This window comes from Nesoenas mayeri (genome assembly GCF_963082525.1).
Source record: "Nesoenas mayeri genome assembly, chromosome: 2".
In the NCBI taxonomy this organism is placed as follows: Eukaryota; Metazoa; Chordata; class Aves; order Columbiformes; family Columbidae; genus Nesoenas; species Nesoenas mayeri.
Genome location: NC_137543.1, coordinates 145,368,700 through 145,391,059, shown reverse-complemented (window position 1 = coordinate 145,391,059; position 22,360 = coordinate 145,368,700). Strand labels below are relative to the sequence as shown.

The window sequence follows — 22,360 nt, the reverse complement described above, 5'->3', positions numbered from 1 at the left end:
GTGGCTAATACACTTCTGGCTCCTCTACAAGGGGTTGAGGCTGGGAGGAATCTGTAACTTTTTGATACTTCAACCTTTAGATAATTTCCTGGATGCTACAATAATCTTCTCTCTCCAGCTACCAAGACAGTGATCGCTAAGCACTTGTTACTACTAGACTTTCTGTAAAGGTCACTGTACTTTACAAATGGTTTGTAGCAGTGTGTAATGCAGGAGGAAAGACAAACAAATACGCTGCAAAAGAAAGAAAAAGCAAAACGACTGCTTTCATTTTGTTTATCTAATACCATAGCTGAACAAAACTCTGTGAAGTTTCTTGGCCTGTGAAACAGTATCTGCAAATCTTTAAACAATGAGCTTGTTCTTAATGCTTGGATTAATTCAAATTGTATAAAACTGCTTAGATAAAGACTGCACTGCTTTCATACGCAGTAGCCCAGCAATGTGTCAGAGAAACAAATACCGGTTTTGTCCTGTTGACTCTCAGACTGCTAATTATGAAAAAGTGGGGAAAAGCCCTCTTACATGGCCTGTGATCTTATCCTTTCTGACCAGCACAATCTGGCAGGAAAGAAATAGCTCTACTGATAAGAAGGAATATCTCCCTCTCTTTTAAGTGAAGGCATAGTAGCTGCTCTCGTTCAAGTCAAACAGAGTTCATGATACAGTATTTAAGAAATTTTCCAATATGATGAATTATTAACTTGTTTCAATTGTGTGTTCTTGGATTAGACTGAAGAAAGGTACAACTCCCACGATGTCTGCATATCTCAGTGTCACTTTTCTTTTGATCAGTGCCCTTTGGTCTCTCAGAACCAAATTGCAATCGTATTATCAGTGAAAAAATACTGCTGAAAACCAGTACTCGTGTTATTAAAAATTTAATCAGATGCTCTTGAAATCATCTACAATGAACAACAGCTAACCCAAACATCCACGTGTGATGGCGATGTCAGTCTGATGTTTTGTATATCAAGACCTTCCACTAGGAAGAGCTTGGTTATTACACACCATCTGCCTTTTCACATACTTAATGGAGCTTTTAGGAAAGGCAATGCTGACAACCAACTTCACTTCCGTGGGGGACATATGAGCAACACATCTAAGCAGGGGCTTAGAAGAGAAACAACTGGTTGATCCTCCTCTTGATGAGAACAAAGGAGAGATAAGAGAGATCACGTGGGCTGTGGGGCTGTGCAGATTCATTCTTTGCAATGCTTCTTGGTGCCTGAAATTTCAGACTATCAAATAGTAGAGCTATGGTAATGACTGCTTATGTGACTCCGTTACTAACAAGAAAACTGGAAACTCTCCCTTTATTTGTGAACCAAGGCAGTCTGGTCATGTAAAAGACAAGTCATGTGTTTTTGCTGAGCACAATATCACCATATGCTGGTGCCCATCAGTCTGTGCTGGTCATTAATTTTCAGAAAGACTTTAATGGTTCTGCTCTTAAGTGCAATGCGCAACACACCTAGAACTGACTCAAGGCCGCTGCTGCTGTACGTGCAATCAGAAAAGGCTCCTAAACTATCAGCCACTGATTTAAAAGGCAAAATGTTTTCCACAGCTTATCAAGGCTTTTCCTCACAACGTAACTCTTATTCAACATTCCCTCACTCTTACATTTCAGATGAAATTACTTAAATCTGCCTATTGCAACAGGCCGCCGCCAGACTCAGTTACTTTGCTAAATTTGGGTGAACAAATGCAGGTGATTTTGTAGGTCGACGGAGAGATCAATACAAAACCAGTTTGGCTCTTTTAGCTAAATGAGCAGTCAAATAATATGCAAGCTTATTTTTCCAAACACAGGTCCTTACCACACATTAAGTAAAACTAGCTCACTGACCTCATCTCCACTGAAACCATCTGAAGGCAGAATGAACATTTTGAAATGACGACTGTATTTTAAAAGACCTCTGAAGGATCACAGAACCCAGACATCCAAGAAAGCTTTCAAACCACAGGGAAGATAAGCCAAAAACAAAGGAACAGTGGCTAGACAAACCTCACTTGAAAGGCTTGATAACTTTTGTCTGATTGCTTTTTTCAGAGGAAGTTAGAAAAGCTATTCTGCTCTCAAAATCGAATACTAAAAAAAAGGAGAAAGAGAACAACAAAAGTACAGACATTTTGGCAGTATCCAGGGAAGTCTGACAAGCAGCAGCAGAAAGAACAGATCAAAAGAACACATAAGTTCTTTTATTGTAAAAAATACCTAGAATTCCACATTTATCTTACCACAATAAGCTACTGAATGGTTATCTAAGCTGCTCTTGTTTTGCCAGGCGACTCAATACATCTGTAGGTTTTACACCACGTTAGTTTTACTCCGATGTGCTTAAAATGCTACACAGCAAGTAAATTTTATCTAAAAGGTTATATGTCTCCTTAGGAAAAAAGAGTCCCCACAGAGAGTAATCATCTTTAACAAAAAAATCTTTTTGATATCAATTCAGAATTATTTGCCCCAGTTTCTACAACTAAAATCACACAGCTGTGATATATCACAAAAAGCCCGATCCCTTCTCTTTCTAGTAATATATTGCTAATAAGTATTGTGAGAAAGCCACAGAAGTACATTAAAAAATCCCAACCCAACATGAGAAGCATCTCTTAAGTACCTGTTTGAGTGCCTGTGAACTTTTTTTTTTCCCCTCAGTTCTCCTTTTATAAGTATTAAATGTTGCCCTAAATTCCAAGTTGGCTTTGCCTATACAACACGATCACAAAGAAATCTGTCTAACATATTGTAAGTAGAACTATTCTTGACAAAATAACATCTCTGAGACAGGTTTAAGTCATGTAGAAACAAGACTGAACTTGTGTGTTCTGAGCTTCTTTAGAACAAAACAAAACTTGCTGTCACAGTATGAGGAAAAACAATATCTCAAGCCCAAAATATTACAGCAGAAGCAACAGAAGACATGGGAAAAAGTAGCTCGCTCATCTTCACTGTCCAAGTATCTTTGGAGTAGCATTCTATTGTTTTCTAACCCCTTCAATTCAGAAGAGGCCCACATAGTAGCAGTTACTCCAGAGTTCCGGAAGACTTCCAATAGATAGATTAATCCTTCCATATAAACACTCTCTATATTTAGGTAAGAAAACATCTTGGTTTTTGGACAGCATATGACAAATTTTGAAACCGTGAGGTGAAATCAAACTGCATTTTAAGATGGTTCAAGGGAAGTCTTTCTTTTGCAGACTGTCAGTCTCCCTTTCAAAAAAACATCTGATAACTACTTTAGTAATCTGAAGTTTTTTGCACCTTTCAAAAATCAAACTAGAAATATGTATAAACAATAGGATAATAATAATGAACACCTGAGGACATTCCTTCTTACAGAGAGCAGTCTTCTGAAAAAAAATTATCTATCCAAAAGTTTCCATTAACTCTCCACAAGCCCCAGAGAGGAAAGCCCCGGCTATTCATCAGACCTGTACCTGGCTGGCAGAAGAGGCACAAGATGAGCAGCAAAGAGCTGAAAGGTTCCTTTTTCTTCTCGGTTGTGCCACAGGACCATGAGTGGCTACCTCCTCCTCAAAATCCATCCCCTCGGTAGCAGACTGCCGCCAGCATGGAGCAACACAACCAAAGGCAACACAAGTCCCTCTCTCTCCTGGGGCAGATTTTCTATAGGTGTGCATATACAGCAAAGCCTCATCTGATGTGAAATTTTGTTACACATCCGGGTGTATGAATGACTCATATATAAGAATACTGGTTTCTCATGGTTGCATGCTTGTATACGGGTGGGGATAGAATAAATACACATTTGCACATGGGCTAGAACTACCCTTTTGTGACAGGATTAATACTCAAGACCAGGAGGTCACGATTTAACAATGAAAACAAGAAGGCAAAACATGCACAATAAAAAGTTATGCAAGAAGTACAATCAGAGTAATACAAATAGTTAATGCTATGGTGAAATCTCTTGCGGAATTAAGCTACAGCAACAACTAAGTATCACATACGACCTCTGCAATCATCCTGCATTACAGAAAGCTATTCATTGTCCTCAGGAGGAAACCTGATTCCTGCTTGCAGTAGCGTCCCAGGCTCCGTACGGGATTAACGCAGTTGTCGAGTGCTGGAAGGCTGTGCCCAGAGCCCCGTCACCACAGCAGCGTCCGTCAGCTGCCGGGGCGAGGGAGCCAGGAGTGCCCAGCCTGCCGGGAAGCAGCAGCAGCTGCAGGTGCCTCCGGGACCTGCCACAGCGTCCGGTGCTGGAAACACTTGGTAAAAATAAACTATAAGGGAAGTACACATGAGCTAGGAATTAAATGCTTGCATCTGATACCAGAGGAAGAGCACTTGGGTCAGACAACCTGCCAGGGGTTTACGCCAACTGTACTCCGGTCAGCCGGAACATTTTTATTGACATCGATAACAGCGCCATGCAGGCCAAGAAAAACATTTTGTGATCTGTGCCTTCTTGCTCCATCCCACTCCACCCTTTTGCAATTCTCAGAAGGGAGAAGTTCTACACTGATTTCCAGAAAGCTTTTGATGCTGTTTCTATCACATTTTCATTTAAGTTCTCTAGCGACAGACATCAATTAATTGCCTGTGATAAAACAGAGAGTGTCCCCAGGCTGCGAAATGCCAAGACCCTCTCAGCCCCGCTCACCCACACAGGGTGCCAGGGGCTGCAGGAGGCACCATCCTGCCTGTGCTGAGCATTAGCCAAAAAGATGGCAGCTTGGAACAGCAGCTGAAAAGCAATTTGAAACAATAGTGATCCTCAGCAGAGAGGGAAAAAAAAATAAACACCAACAAAGACAACTGCCAGCAGTCAACACCAAATCATGGTACCTGAGATAACATGGGAATTCCAGTCTAAGAACAGAGGAATACTGAGGTTCTCCCATATCCCTGGGTTGTAGATGTTGGAAATTTTATAAATGTCCTAGCTTTTCAGGTACACATTTTTAATTGAAGTGTTTGTATTACATGTTCATTACATATTCTTAAATTTTTGTTTACATTATTCAAAATATTTTCTTCCTTTCAAACAATATTTACTGCTATTTAAATCAACCAACCAATGTCATTCAATTATTTATTTATTCAGTCAATGGGAGATAAGTGACATTTCTTCTTACTTGTTCTAATCAAACTCAAATATTTGTTCTTTCTCTGAGTAATTAATTACAACAGTCTAATGTGTGGTATATGGTGTTACTAAAAACAGGGCTACCAGTGAATAAATGCAACTAAAATTACACTTTCAAAGCACAATGGAAGAAAACCCAAAGCTCATACATAGACATTGATAGCAAGTCTGTTTCCAGACTTTAGACACCCACATAGCCACAAAAAAAGTGCAAACTGGAAAAGCCTCTGCTTATTCATCTGGCAGTGTATCTGGAAGTGAATATATAATCTAAAATTTAAAATCAGACTCAACTTCTTTAAAATACAAAAGATGTTTTAACTCTTAGGTTTGTCACTGTTTATTTCTTCCTCTTGCTGCCTTCCTCCTTCCTTGGAAGATATACATCTCCCTCCTGACTGAAGAAATACCTAACTTTGATTGAAATGGAATTACAATTAATTTTTCTATTTTGAATTAAATCAATGCAAGAGCACGGAGACAGTCTATTAAATGTATTTGTAAGAAACGCAAACCCCTTAAAGGCTGAAATATTCTTAAAACTTAGTTGAGCTCTGGAATTTACAGTGATGAGGCATTAACACAGTCAAGCATTTAGCAATCCAAAACAGAACCGGACATTCATGCAATCATCAAGAAGATCCAGTCTTACAACTAACAAGAACATAATTTTGGAAGATAAATCTCAAGTTGTGTGTCAAAATAATCTAAAGATCAGAACACACGTGATGCGCATCGCCAATTATCCACCTCCTGAGAGGTTGTTAGACCCTCCTTAAGAAGCCACGGCAGAAACCATCATGAAAAATATACCATAGGTCTTCCTGTATTTCAGACATAGCCTAAGAGAAAAAGCTTCTCTATTAGTTTCTTTAACAACTAATTTGGATCTTAGGTTAATATTTTTTATGTGAAGTGCACCTATGGCAGTATATTAATCAGCCAGCGAAAACCTTTACTAAAACAAAGGATAACACTCAGTCTTTACTAAGGCAGCAATCTCCTAGTGCAGGGGAGTCAGACTCGTTTTCACCGGGGTCCACACCAGCCTCGCGGTTGCCTTCAGATGTATAAATGTAGGAGTAGTTACATTTATATAGTCCTAAAATGACATTCGGCCCTTTGAAGGCAACCGTGAGGCTGATGTGGCCTCCGGTGAAAGAGAGTTTGACACCCCTGTCCTAATGAATGAATGGAATCACTACAATCCACAACACAAGAGATGACACAGAAGGTACTAATTAATGACCAAAAAAACCCACAAAACCAAAAAAGAACCCTGCGAAACATAACCTCACCCAACCAAAAGTTGCTGCATTGGTTTGATGTGTCAAGATGCAAAACTTAGTAACACCACATTCTGAATTTACTGAACTGGTGGAAGTACCAAGGCCGGGTGAACACCAAAACACACATCGCAGTGGCTGCCGTCAGAGTCACAGGTGGTGGCTGCAATTTTAACAATAGCACTGTTTATCCTGGTATACTCAAGTCATTTGAAGGAATCACAGAAACTGGAATATATGTTCCTAAGAGACTTGCTTGTCTTATCTACACTTGTTCTCTTATTTGAGCCCACAAAAGAGACTGAAATCCCAGAGATGATGATTAAGCCATGCCAGTTAATCAGGTGACTTTGGTGCAATCTGCCTTTGTTAGAAAATCAACTGAAAAATGATGTAATGAAGCAACAGTGGTCCAGAGGTGCATTTAATTTGCTAACGACTGACAGAAATACGTGCTCCTCTCCCAGGTGACAATGTGCAAACAGCACAAAAACGTTCCCAGCGGGAAGATAATAGGACTATGCAGCTGAAAAGAACAACCAAGGGACATTCACAACCATTTGCAGGGAAATGATCTTGAGACACAGCAAATATTCATAAATATTGCACCTTATCACAGGCCACAGAAAGGAACCCTCGATCAATGACAGGGAAAGCTGCTCTGTAGCCTCAGCTTTACCATCAGCATGATCTGTTGCCCTCACCTAAGACCTCTGCCCACCTGTGATGTTCCTCATCTGCCAAACCAGCAATCCTCATACCTTCTGTAACACACCTCCAGAACTACAGAGAGAGAATGTCTGCTCAAAACCAGCACAGCCAAAGATGTCTGTACACCAGGGCTTCATTTTCACTTCTTGTACTCTTGTAAGTGAATAAGGGCTTGAAATTAACTTCGGAGTTGCTGACAAGCCCCATCTAGAATGGTGCTCTGAGGATGCCTCCCATGCTTTTCACAGCTGAGCTCAGCACGAAGCACAACAACCTGAGGTTTAAAAGTAGAGTTGGAAGAGGAAGCAGTGGCAAAGCACTCCTCATGCACCAATCTACTTCTGCAGGATGTGTAAAGAAGGAGAAGATTCAGTTTCCTGGTTGCCTTGGTCTGAAGGATGTTCTACAGCCACGTCTCCCTCCACCTCTGGGCAGAGGACCTCAATAACCAGGCTACAGCAACACAGGGCCAGGGCTCTCCCCCCATCACTGACTCCTGAAACTTTGCCACCAAGAAGAAAGCAGCAAGAGGTCCTCATGGCCTGGGAGAGCTCAATTCTGCAGTCCTGTGAGTAGGCTCATTCAGCAGCTGGCCCAAGGGGCTCACCATAAGACCAAACCTTGCAACATGTCATTGCCCAGTGGCTCAACTTCAAAAGAGAAAATGTAGGGTTTGCCTACCCCAGACTCCTCCAAGCGTCTCCAGAGAAAGGAGGGCACCAGGCCCAGGTTCAGAGGAGGCAGGAGGTGCCTCTGCCCCAGGGGTGGTCAATGCCAGGCCACCGTGCAGGACATTGGCTTCCCTCTCTGTCACCATTGAAGGAGTTAGTCCTGCACTGAACCCATCCACCAAACAAGCCATGTTGACTGCTTCTGTGCAGTTTTCGGTAGTCCAGGAAACACTAGGAGTAAACAGAGTATGTGCAAAAAGAAATCTATAAACGCCTCAGGATATTTTCGGCCAGAAAAGCTTAAGTTTCTGAAACCTAAGGAATCTCAGGTGTCTACAATAACTGGGAGAGGTTTCCATGGGCAACTCTCTTGAATGCAGCTGCCTGAACTCTGCTTTAACAGAGACCTAAGTCCCAGATTCTTTACTGGATCTAATCATAAGTACCAAAACAAGATTACTGCAGGCATTTACTCAATCAGCTGAATACAAAAGATTCTAAAAATACTTTTGTTTGTCATAAAATTATGTTAGAAAAATACATATACAAAGCTCACACGAACAAAGGTAAGCATATAACAACTACCTGGGACTTTGGAGTTACAAACAATACACACTATTTAAAATACAGAGGCGTTGCCACAGAAGAGAAGTTACTAAGCCTGTTGGGGCAAAGCAACTGCGCTAGTGTGCGGTTTGTATGGGGGAGAGGGAAGGAAAAAGAGAAGGAATTGCTTTATTAGCCTTTTTGCAGCTTTCTTTTGTTTGGTTTTTCAAAAGAACAGCTTTTATTAATTAATTTCAAATGATAGATATAAATTAATAAACTTACGTTTAGTAAAGCATTATCACTCTAGTTAAACTCCACTTACTCCCACAGATACCTTAGGGCTAGTAGTTTAGTATGTACCTTCATAGGTTGCCTTACTTTATTAAACTAAAGAGCAAAATTGAAAGACTTTCCACTGAGACATTTTGCTAGAAATATTCTTCCTCCTTAACATTTTCTCTTTTAGTGAATACTAAGTAAATCCACTTTACTTGGCTAATGAACTAGTTTTTTGTTCATTTATCTATCTAGCTATTTATAAATATCTCGCAATCACAGCATTATCTGGGGGCTAAAGAGCATGTTTCAACTCAAAACAAATGGACATGTCATCTCATGTCCTTCCATAAACAAAAGCTAAGGGCTTGGATTCCAGCAGAGATTTACGCTTGCAATCGTGTTTCATGTGTTCAGTGCTTTTAACACGGCAAAAGTAAGAGCAGTTGCCCTTAACATATAGCAGCAGCACTGGAAAGCAATAAATTGTTGTACCAGACGGTACATGAGACAGGGGACACGTGTGGATGCTGCGGAGGGTCCCCCTGCCCTGAACATGCAGCCTGCTCTGCTGGGCTTACAAAGACCATCAAGGGAGGAGGGGGAATCGCCGCCTCATTCGAGGAGGGAGGTGGGACCCATGGGTGGAGGGGAGGCAGGAGCTTGCAAAAATCTCCTGAAACAGCTTCTGGAACTTTTTTTTCCCCTATTCAAATACCTACAGTCCATGCTGACACAACAGCAAGTTCTACCTGTACGACACTGACCTCCCAGATAAAAATAGGCATTTTTTGATGACACATTATATACAGCAGTATGTGAACCAAGTAGTAATGCAACAAAATAGATTTTCTCAACCAGAAAAATCTGCAGCAACATATATCCAGGTTAAAATCACATTCTTCACAGACACTGTGTACATTTTAAAATCAAATGTAATTTTTTAACTTGGGTTTTTAACTGGTACAAAGCAGAAAACTATTCACACAATATTAACACTAAATCAATTTCTCCCTGCCCAAATCCAAGACTTCAACCCACAACACTGTAATTAATGCAAAATATGCTAGTTCAGTTGACACATTGTCATTTGTACATGTTCTAGTACTAAATAAGGAACACTCAGACTTTGGGAGAAAAGTTAAATTGAAATAACTCTACAATATTTCCATTACTGGCTTAGTTTCAAGGTATAACTAGGAATGCAAAAGCAAAAGTGCTGGGACCAAAAAGAAAAAAAATTGATAGCGACTTCTTCACTTTGTACTCCTTTCAAATCCATTCACTTTAACAATCAATACATGTTCCCAAAAAAAAGTTTCCTTAGCCTTGCCTGATCAAGAAATGCAGAACGTCAGAAATCCTTTATATATTTTTTTCACCTGGAATGAGATAATGTGCTTACCATATTCTGCAGCCTCCTCATTCCTTAAATCCTACCAAAGATTTACACTGAACTGAGGTTTCTCTCAACTTCACACTTCTCAGGTGTCTCTAGGCAGAACCTACGATTTTTCTCCTTCCACATTTTTAGGCTCAGACATTAACTACTGTAAGTCCCCACCCTTCCCCGCCTAAATCTAACCCAGCTCAAACTGAGTGATTTCAACCAACTAAACTTTGTGCCCTAAACCTGCTTCCCGTTACCACATCACAGCAGTGCCAGCGGGGGGGCTACCCCTTACGGATCGATTTTACTTGATCTGGCGTGATTGATGCCAGCACAAAAGTGGTCGCAGCTAAGAACCCAGGGATTTTACTCTCCCTCCAGAGGGACTGAAAATATCCCTTTTTGTTTGTACCTAAAACCCAAAAGTCCCAACAGTATTTCTGCTGCTGGACTTTCACTCCCAAACATGTTTACCCTTTACTAACACATTTTTACCCAAGAAAAAAAACTATTAAGAAATGCCCCAGTGTTACGCTATGATATCAAAGCATATATCAAAGCCTGTTTAACCAGCTGATACTACGATCCATTAAAAAAAGCCTGGATATTTTGCAGATATCAAATGCTGGGATAAATGCTGTTGTGATTTTAGGGTTCTATTTTAAGAGTTAAAGGAGAGACATCTGGCAATAATCTACAAATAAATGCACTGTCTCAATTCTTAATTTCTCCTCCAAAACACTACCTAGGACATTTTTGCAGCATGATTCATATAATCAGCATAATACATTACAAAGCCTTTCAAAAAATTCAGAATTCTCAGTTCATTCAATAAAAAACTCATTTTCGAAAGAGAAAAGGGCCATGCCAGAAAACTTGCTTTATTGACTCAGCCCTGCTGCCAGGAAGAACAACATGGTGAAGCAAACTCCATGATTTCAAAAGCATTGTTTTTCAGCAGGGGCAGAGAGAGAGAAAGAGGCTTATTTACCGAAATGTGAGATTCCACAGGTGAGGCCACAGACGGTCTGAAATCCTCTTCCTTTAGCTCCAAAAGTTTCAATTTATGATGAAGCCTGTAATAATCCTTTCAAGCTGCCAGGTAAAACGCACGCCATTATCTCAGCTGTATTTTCTTTCGCCCTTTCACAGTGTAACTTTGTTATTTGCATAAAGCTTAGTTCTGGCCTATGGGACTTTTTGAACATCTACATGTTAGATTAGCTGTCTTGACATGCTCTATCAAGCATGACATCATGGATCTCCATGGTGACCTTAACCACACCTGCCCAGATGCCAGAGTTACCTGTCATGTTCAGACCTAACTGAACATAACAAAAAAACCTCAACCACCATTTTCTGGGCACTGAGCCTATTACAGGCACCAGAAGGTTTTGTGGTAGTGGGGTTTTTTCTGTTTGTTTGTTTTAAATTGATGAAAATCTAATTTTGCTTGCCAATAAATTCATCCTTCACAGAGCACTGTCTGAAACGCTAGAGCTGCTCCTGACTCTTCCACATGTCCCAGTTTATTTTTGAGTCAAACAACAACAAAAGAAAGCCACAGCAAACATCTCCCAGCTCATTTTCTAAAGGCAGGCTCAAAAGCTTGTGCTCTGAAAAACTTCTACACACTCATTTCTGCTCTCTGCCCCTCAGAAAGTTTTAGGTTTTTTTTTTTAGCGAGGTGACTTGTAAAACAGGTTCAAGGCAGGGAGTAGCCCCCTCCCACAGCCAGGTTAGCATTTTTAACCTCTTAATTGCAAACTCTTTTTCACCCTTGCAGCCACTGGCCCAGTTTTTATACTTGTTCTTGTTCTTTCCTTCGCTGCTGACTGGAGTCAACCCCAACTAAACAGTGACTGCGTCCTGCCATCAGCTCAGCAGCTGATGATTCACACCATCTCAAGCTTCAGAAGACCAAGATTGTTTTCCTCCTTCCTTTCTCTTTTTTCTTTCTCACTTTCCTGGGGATTACGTTAGCACCCTCCTTTCATTAAGTCAGACGAGACAGCCTTGGCAGAGGCAATGTGTCCAAAGGTCCTGCAGGATCTTGCTTTACCTATAAAAAAGGGATCTTGCTTTACCTTTAAAAAAAGGTTTTGTACCTTGGCTTTCCAGGCTTCCAGGTGGAGGGAGCTCTGGTGCCCAGCTAGGGGCTGTCTGCAAGGGAGGAAACCTGTAGCATGAGGGCAAGCTGCTGAGCTGCAGGTCACGGAGCTGCGGCCGCAGGGTGCTGCGTTCCCCTGCAGACATTTTGGGTTGCACAAGGCACAGCACACCTGCACCCCCAGACTATGACACCGAGTGGCTCAGCTGCAGGTTATTTGCCTTGCGGCTGTATCCCAAGGCCCTTGTGCAAACAAAGACGGCCTCTGTCTCTGTGAGCCTTCCTTTCCAGAACAAGGTATCACTAACAGGGCGACAAACCTGTGGGATGGAAGAGGGATGATCTGTGTGCACAGCTGGGAGGTTTCAGGTCACCACGTTAGTTAACCATCAGTAACCCCTGCTGGCATTTTAACTGGCCACAATTGTACTTCTGATTTGTGACAGATCACCAAGAGCAGAACCGGGTCCTCAGGAGGCACATCAGGGAGGGATTTATCTGAATAAATGAAGCCTGGATGAAACCATTAATACGTAGTGGAAGATACCAAAAACATTCAGAGCTGATCTTGCTGGTGGAGGTGATACAGTACAATCTGACAATATCAAACATGTTTTTCCCGATGTTTATTTTCAGCAAGCTGGGGGTCAGTTTGCTGTACTCAGATAGCGATGGTTAAAACAGACAAGAGAAGAAAGTCCAAAAAAAACCACCAACAACTACTAATCCCGGTTTTCTGGCTCATTTTTGTTGGTTATGGACCTCACAGGGCTTAGAGCACCTTGGAAGAAAAATTATGTTATATCCAAGGGACTATCTCCTGACTGTAAATATTGGGATGTTTTATGTTGCAGAAACACCATTTGACATAGAGATTAAAAAGTGGTGTTGCATTGGCTACTATCCTTAATAGATCCCCCACAGTGGGGAAAATCCCACCATGGATAATGTTGCCACTTTCCAGATGCTGGAGAAGTAAGAAGGGAGGAAAGGAACCTGGAAAATGAATAGTGGCATTTTAGTTCATGTCTTCCCATACATCTTATAGATTTTGTATGCGATATACATATATGTGTTACATGCACACATCTACTACATGTGTGTGTAGTTTGTCCTCTATGGCACTGCTACACACACACATGTACAAGGTGGGGGGGAAGGACGTATGTATGCTACACACATACACACCCTCTGAAGCAAAATTATATTATAGTCTTATTCCTGAAGCAGCTAAATAAGTGGGCGTTATACATACACATATACACACACAGACATATAGCTATGTGTGTGTGTATATACAGATACCTATGTGTATCTATACACAGATATATATATATATATACACATACATACAAACACACACAAAATGCACAGATACGTGTGTGTATACTCGTAGACACAACTGGTAAGAAAAAACTCCTCTGAACTGTAATGCAATGACCATAATAATCTGTTACTGCATCTGATGGCCCAGACTGATGATACATTTCAACTAAGCAAATTTCTTACAATCAACTGGTATAACTTATTTCTACATGTTTTTAATGTGGCTTCTCTTCAATTTATCTATTTTTTTTAAGTTAGGCTGGATGGATGGAGTCTTCAGTATTCCTCATTCCCAAGAAAGATGCTCTAAGAGCAATTTTAAAGTTATTTTGTTTTAAAATTCACACTCATTACATACAATGCATATGTCTAATCATAAAAAAATAGAAGACATTCGCATGAATTTTACCCTCAATAAATTAGCAAGGATGACACATTTTAAACAAATAGCAGGAACAGTTACTGCATTCCTTCTGTAATTTATTGCCTTCAGAAAAGGCTCAAATTACAAAATGTGTAGGGTGTAATGCTGTAGGCTGTTCAAACTGGGTTTGCAGTGTCTGCAACACTGGAACTAAATATTTACATGACTCCAAAAGATCTAATCTCTGGATTTCACCCCCCTCCCACCTCCTTTATTTAATTTGTATGCTATCTTTATCTACCACCCAGCACATTCCACACAGTCACTAAAGTTCATGGAAGAGATAAGTGAGGAGAAAAAAAAAAATCAAGACTTTCAAAGGAAAGGAGGGAAGCTGTTTAAAAATAAGGAATAGATCATCCTCATTAGAGCTGAAGTCTTGCAGCAATTTTAGCTGGATACATATGGATTCTAGCAGTTGTGTTCTGAGGCACTGATAGAGCCTGGGATGTCTAGAGACCCTGTCAAAGTGAAATTGCAGGGGGGGGTTAGTAAGTGACAATCTTTCCAAGCCTGTAACAATCTCCAAAGGTTTGGAAGGCTTCAAAAGAGGCTGAAAATTCACTTATAACTCCCAGAACAGAGTACAATATTTTTCCAACTTATTGCCGTTCCTTAATTACAATTAATTTGCTGTTAGTGCTGAAATACCTATAAAACACTAAGAAAAAAAAATTATAAAAGGTTTCCTGTCAATCATTTGTTAAACTGAGAATAACCAGCACAAGATTTTTGAGCCTGAACTCTAAATTCTGATTGATTTAAAGAAAATGAATTATGGAATAGAAGGCAGATTGTCTGTAAAGCTGAACAGATTGAACTCTAACATTGCACCCAAAAGTGGAGCCCAGAATTGCACGTCCTTGCACAGCATTGCTTGAATTCAGAAGGTCAGTGTGACGACGGTCTACACCTGCTCTGAGAAATACATCAGCAGTTCACATCTCCTCTGACCCTACATCTACTTTTTGTTGCTGAAAAGCAATCAGAGTCAAGCAAGAAGCAAACCACCTTAAGGTACGCTGCTGACAGACCAACGCGGATGTCAAAACAGCGTGGAGGAGGCAGATACCTGTGGATAAATCCACTCTGTATTAAAAGACTCAAAAATAGAAAAGAAAGCAAATGAAAGGGTAACAGAGCCAGCTAAAGCACACAGACACACTTTACAGATATTTTCTTTTCTCCCCGGCAGTTGTGCTAATACCGAAAGTGTAACAAAAGTTAACAGCTGTTCCATATTTTCCCTTCAGCTGTGAAAAGTAAATGGAGACCCATATACTAAGATCAAGAGTCTCACCTTCATCTTTTTCTTCGTGTATATTCTAAAAAAAATGAAAAGCTTTTCAAAAATGCCAGTTTCAACAAACAATTCCAAGGTAATATTGAATAGTTTCATTTTATTATTGTTTCTTTTCCTTTCAGGGGAGTAACTGAATCTTAGGCTATGAAAAAAAAATCTATTTAATGTTCTATTACATTCTCACCTTTCGTAATGAGGTAACACTCAATTTTGTAGGAGTTATAAGGACTGTTTAACAAAAAGCAAGATATGAATTTGACTTTCATACCTGATCTCTCAGTCTCTCCTGGTGTCCCATTATTGCTGTAGCATGGTGGGGATATTTCTGTTTCAGATGCTCAAGAAAAGCCTCTCTCTTCCTGTCCATTTCTGAGGTTTGCATTCCCAGTATTTCTTTGGAACTGCGAGGACCACCTACTGTATGTCTTCGAGGGATGTGGCGAGCAGACTTTGAATTAGAAGTGTGACTGTTCGGGGTCGAAAGGAGCTCTTTAGATCGGAGACATTCTGCATCATCTAGTGATGTAACATGCAAACTGGTTTTTGCCTGGTCTGGAAAAAAAATTAAAATATCAGAAGGACTTGTTCCCAACAATCATATTAATAAGAAAAAGAAAATAATTGATATAAAAGCTAGCTTCATTTGAAAGTCTGGTAGTGTTCTGCATCATTAGGCGTATGTACGTTATAAGAAGCGGCCCGGAAATAATCACTTATATAAGCGATGCACAGTACTTTTATACACACAACTGCAGTACTGCCTCTCTGTAAAGTGAGCATCATTGAAATAGATGTTCCTTTTATATCATCTTTACCACTACATGACTTGAAAAGATGATCTGACAGGGCCCTTTTTCTCTGACCTTTAAAATCTACAGGATGCTTTCCAACAGAAGGAACAGGTTTCTTCAATAGGCTCCAGTACACTTAATGGCCCTGTAACTAGTATCCTTAAGGATACCAACTGATAAAATGCCTTTGACAAAGCAGATTTGAAATCCTAAATCTTTTTTCGGTGTGTTTTCAACATGCTCTGAAGCACCTATGAGTTTTGGAGGCTCTTTTTCCTGATTTCTGACTCTAGTCGGGTTTTAAATTTCATGGATCTCCCTTGGATTTTATATGTCTCGGGACAGCGGACTGGAAAATACTACAGCACTTTTTCAATAAACCGTTTCTTAAGAAACAGAATAAAAGTAAGTTTTGTTTAATGTAAAAAATCAGAACAACAACAACAAAAACAACTCAGTTAACTTTTACAACTTCAAAATCTACTTTCAGACCAAAGACCATGACAATGTTAGTAAAGAAAGATAGATACTGAGGGTATGTAAGTGTTGGCTTATCTTCAGGTAACTGTGTAACACAACCCTCTGGTGCATGAAAAAGTGTAGTCTGGAGCCTTGTTACCCAATACCTTTGAAAAATCCCTCACTCCTTTGTCAGCAAAGGAGAAAAAAAAACCAACAAAACCAAAACCAAAACAACACAGAACCTAAAGCATTCAAAAGGCCTCTCCAAGCCTGATCTGGCCTTCTCCATCTTTACTGAGCAGCCTCCAACATCCCTACGAGCATTAACCCTTTACAGCACATCCTCAGGAGCAGGAAGCTCCTTCCTCTACATGTTTTTAACACATCTCTATTTCTCTCCTTCTGACACTTTTTGCCACAGAGCCCTTTATCCTCCCAGCGACTGTCTCCCCCACGTGCTGTCATTTACATGGCACTGCTGTTTGGAAACAGGCACTTACCTGAGTCTTTTTATGGTTCAGTCAGTGAGTTTGACACCCTGCCTGCCATCTGGCTCAGGATTTTATACTGCGTGTTTTTCAGCTTTCTGGTATGCTTTGTCAGTTGCCTGCCACATCCCACATAACATCAAGCCCTGGTAATAAAGTAAATCCTCTATCGGTGGAGCTGCTGCCAACGTGATGTCCCACCAGTTTACCTGGGGAACCAATTCCCTTGGGTTTGGCAACAGGATGGGGCCCTGGAAGGTCCTCAAAGACTTTGCATGTTTCTGTAAGCTCCCTATAATGCTCAAGGACTCCAAAATATCAACAACAGCCTTTTGTTTGCATTCATGGAAACCTATCCCAAAAGCAGACCTGGACACAAGAGTTCAGATTGAAGGTGGCACCATGCTTTGATGAGCACAGATCCAGACACTACTTTGGAAACAGGTTTGGTTCACAAGGAAGCTTTACTCTCACACAGATTCAAAATGCCATCTCTGACCTCCCCAGCACCTTCTAAGACCTTCTTAACCTTTAATCCTGGTTAAACCTTCAGAGCAGCAGCCTCACGTGTGTGTACACACACACACACACATACACACACACACTCAACATTTCCAGGCACAACTTAATTAAAGAGCTTCCATCCTCACTAATTACTGAAAATTGAGAGCACCGACTGCCAAGTACACACAGGTTGTTCGAGAAAAGTGGCAAAAAATAAGAGTTTTGCTTGCAAGAAGTGGCTACTCCAGATACGCTCAGTCAAAATGGTTTCTGAAAGCTGCACAGTCATTTCAATGGACTGTACACAAGAGGGAAAAGAGGTGGGATGGGGCTGTCTGGAATTTACCATTTTTAATTTGTTGCACAGAGAACCCGGAGGTTATATCCCTGAGGCTCTTGGAACAAAGGCAGCAGACACAAATACGGGATTTCCTTGGAGCTCAAGGGAGTCAGCGTGAGCATGAGTGACTGAATGCAGTAATTTGGTATAAACCCTTAAAAGTATGGTCACAGCGGCAACTTCAATCACTGAACTGGTGGCAGGCACTTCCTCCAGAAGGCAAGTAAGCCTACATGGACAAACACAACCAAAAGCTCATGAATGTGTATTTCGGGTCATAAATCTTTCTTATGCAAAGCCTTTCCCTACTCTGCACTTCAGTTATTTCAGCAGTTTAAGAAAAAGTTAATTATTTCGAACATAAAGAGACATATCAAGTGAAGTGTTTTACCACTATTTGTTATTGGGTGAAACCTTGAGAAGGAATCAAAAATAACATATTTTTCTTACACTGTATTAGAACGATCAACAAATTCTCTTATTGTTCTTTCATATATTTGGAAAATACTGTATAAATACTGGTGAAAAGAAAGGAATGTAAACTATGCAAACTAATTGCTAGTCTTCCCAGCAAGCTGACCTGGGCATTCAGCACAATCCCGCAGCATGTGCCTTTCTTTGCAAAGCAAACTCTCTATCATGTCTGAATATGGGTCTTTCCCCTAGTAACGGCTTAAAAAAATCTTCCCTGCCCACTTCCTAGGTAGGGACAAGTGATTTTGATGGTGAGGCTGAAAGCTGGGATGGTGAAACCACCTCTGGGTACCATGGGGCACGTAAGCTCCACAGCTGCTGTGTGGGCCACAGCGCTACAGGGAGGAGAAACTGGGAGAGCTTTTCTGGATCCTGGAGTTGCTCAATAACTGTGGGCAAACTGTCCATATCTTCCAAGTGAAGATAATAGGCCTAGCAAATCAATCCCGCAGATAACTGTGAAATGTGTGAAGGATCATGTGATGGTTCCCAGAAGAGAGCTAAGAGTAGCGAAAGGATAAATTATGCAAGTACCCTCCTTGGAAAAGGAGTAAAGAGAAGCCATGGGAAAACACAGAGGTGCAAGATAAGCTTGTCTACTTCTCTCCCTCCCTCCTATTCAGAAGCTAAAAGCTGAAGGTCCTTCTCTTCAGTAAAGTAGCAAGTGTAGAGGGCAACGAAAAGCAAGAGTTGCTGATTGACAGGGGAGGGCTTTGTTTATCCAAAGGCTTGAGTAACTCTTACACTTGAGTTGCTTCCCTGATCAGAAAACAAATTTCAAGACTTCTTAATATCACCCATTACTACAGTGGATATAAATAGAAGAGAGGCCCAGGTCTGCATTGTAGAAGCAGTATGCCTAGGACTACTAGGAAGATTATAATGAAGGATTAAATACTGTGAACTAGAAATTCAAAATAATAAAAAGAAAAGTCCGGCAACATGTCCCGGTATGCAGTTCTTCTAAGTCACACCCTCCAAAGAAGTCTACAAAGGTCAGGAAAGTCACTTTGCTTCATTACCTTAAACGTTGTGAAGATTTTAATAGTCCTGTTTTGCAACCCAGGTGACATAAGAGAAGAACATTTTCAGAATAATTTCACAAAAGAACAAGTCTAGACATGACCCATACTGACACTATGAAAGTGAGCCTTGAAGCAAACCCCATTCAATACTTGGAATAAAATGTTAAACATCATGAGTCAAACCCTCCTCTGCTGTACTGATGCCAGCAGCAAACTTGACATTATTTGGAATCTTTCTAATTTACTCCACTGTCTTTACAATTAGCTCTCTTTTCAAGGAACTTTCAAATGTAAATTTTGGCTATGGGCCAAAACTACTACATTTGGTTATGAGCTTTCAGCATTCAGAAGTTTTGAGAATCATGGATTGGTCTGGTCAGATTTCTCTTCTTCTAGCTCCACATGTATTTCAGGCAGCTTCATATAACCCATACAGAAGAAATATGTTACTGAAGGCTTTTTTTTTCCCCTATTCAGACACAACCTTTAAGTGAAGACTTCAGTCCCACTGAACATAAACATATACAGGCACAGATACACGTGACTTGCACTGCCCAGTATTTTAACTTACAAAATGACTCAAAAGAGCGTCAAACAATTAATGAGCTCCCGAGAAAAAACAAACAAATGAACCAATCAAACAAAAATCTCCTAAGTTTTCTATGCACTATTTTCTGGTATTACATAGTCATAAACTCATGTGATTTTTTTTTTTAAACCACATATACTCTACCATGCAGTATTTGTTTCACAGAAACACAGCAACACAACTTTTTTTAAAGTGGCGATGAGAAATACAATACACATGAACCAGGAATGTTCACAGGTGCTCCACAAATACTGTATTATAGATTAGATTAGGTATTTGTCACGCTACCTGAATGTCACTCTCCATGTGGAACAGCCCACATAAAATTCCTCAGAAAATAGTTTTCATTCGCTTTTCTACAAAAGATACAGTGCAACAGTAATTGCACAAATGCACCACAGCTGACCCGTGGTGAAAACCACGCTTATAATTTCTTGGCTTTGCTCCAAAACCAACCCAACTGGTTTCACACAAAGCAAACTAACCCTGTGACAATTTGCCCTGAATCTCCCTCTTTTAAAATACGCGCCGAGGAAAAGATGAGCTCGAACCTACTTGTATGAAAGAAGAGCTGTTTCGCTGCCATAGGTGAAGCACGCGGAGCATTTAAAGGGAAGGTGACATTATTTGTCCCCCCTCGCGGTCGCAGCGCCCTCCGCCCCAGCCAGCGTCCCGCAAACGGTGACAGCCATGCAGCGTGCTCCCCGCTCCGGAGGCGACACAGAAACTTCTCTGAAGAGAAAGTTAAACTCACCAAGTCTGAGCATTAGGAAAATCTGCAGAGCCATTAGCACAAGAAAGACATGCTTGCCTTTTTTTTTTTTTCCTCTCTCCATGCATTCTGCCTCCAGTTATATTAATAAAAAGCAGCAGCAGCGAGGGGCATGTTTAAATGTAACTCCATCTTTGCCTGATTCTCTTACTTACCCTTCATCTGCCTGCTGTCTGCCGAGCAAGCCAGGCACAGCTCAAGTTTCTGGCTTTCCTTTTCCTCCATTGTCCCTGCCTACCGCACACGCTCCCCTCTCCAACTTGGAAGCCGCAGCGCCCGGACTGTCAGCGCCGGTCTCGGGACGGAGGAAGGAAACTCCCCGCCGCCCCGCCGCCCGGTGCCGAGCCCCCCAGCGCCCCGCAGGCCGCGCTCCGCGCCGGGGGCTCCGGACCCTGGGCCTCAACAGGTGATGGGCTCGTCTGGAGCCGAGCCCCTAGCCGGCTGGCTTCCCGCGGCAGCCGGGGAGCCCTGTGAAAGGGAACATTTCAAACGTGATTACAGGCCTGAGCCTCCGCTGGAATCCGAATCCGCAGCCTTTTAAATCTCTGTCATGGGACAAAAGCCTTTCCACAGAATATTTTCTTAAGCTCGTAACCACCAAGCCCACAAACATTCCTGATAAATGCTCCTCTGTCTTTTTGAGCGTCTAGTTTAAAAGTAATTCATTATTTAAGCGCTTTGAGGTTTTGTTTTCTGTTGAATTCTTTCAAGCTGCTCAGAGAATGAATTAAGGAAAAAATCAAGATAGAGGAATTCAACTTTAGTGAAGCCAATAAAAATGAATGGTAGTAATATGTAAGCAGGGACTTTGGTTAAGAGGGATTTTGAAGCCTCGGTAGCAAAGCATATAGAAACATATAACTAATTCTCTTTTGGCAGATCAGAGAGGCAGGAAGCCTGCATGAGAATCAATAGATCCACCTGGCTGCGAGGCAAAAAACAATGTGGCTGAGAAGGATGAGATCAAATCCCACAGATTCCAGCAGATGCCACATGTGTTGATTTAGTGGAGAATATCAGACTGAATTAGTCTATCAAAATCGTAACACAGAGCCAGAGATGGTGGAACAAGCCGAGTGTTGAGTTACAGCGTCAAGATCAGAAAGTTTATCCATGGACAACTTCTGAATTAGGTTAAGAACAAAGTGTAACTCATATACTAATAAAAATATGCAATTTCTCATTTAAATGACCGTCATCCTGCAACAACAGATAAGTTAGTATCTTGGATGTCTTTTTAAACAGACCTAGCATAATCTGGACTTCCAAACTTCCTTCAACTCTGACTTCAATGTAACCTCAGCTAAATTGCTCACAATGACCTCTCAACCACCCAGTCCAGACAGGCTAAGAAAATTCCCTTACGTTTCCTTCTACATCTCTATCTGGCAGAAATGTCATCTTGTCTAGCTGCATTATTGCATCCAGAAATGTTTTGTATATATATAAATTCAATACAGAAGCTCAAGAACAATCACTCTCTCATGCCTCAATCCTCTCCCTTCCAGACAGAAAAAACATGTGAGTAAATTACAATTAACTATTGACAAATGAACAAAACTGTTGCTCATTAGATCAGATATACATATTCTCTAAGAAATACTTATTTTCCCTTTTAACAATTAATTCTATATGATTGTGGAACCTGGCAAAGGTCCCAGAAATCTGCCATGGAAAACACAGAAAAGATGAAAATACAATCTAAATATTAGCACTGCTATTTAAGGTCTGCAGTACAGTGCT

At 40.9% G+C, this 22,360-nt stretch overlaps 1 protein-coding gene across 1 annotated transcript in view; it reads right to left on the bottom strand.

The window, feature by feature from the left end:
- The window catches only part of KIAA1217, a gene marked incomplete at both ends in the record, with an annotated part of 235,736 nt that overhangs the window by 158,734 nt on the left and 54,642 nt on the right, over positions 1–22,360 (bottom strand). The window contains one exon of the mRNA XM_080364217.1: positions 15,441–15,724. Within this exon, the coding sequence (XP_080220343.1) occupies positions 15,441–15,724 (284 nt within the window). The remainder of the gene's footprint in view (positions 1–15,440; positions 15,725–22,360) is intronic.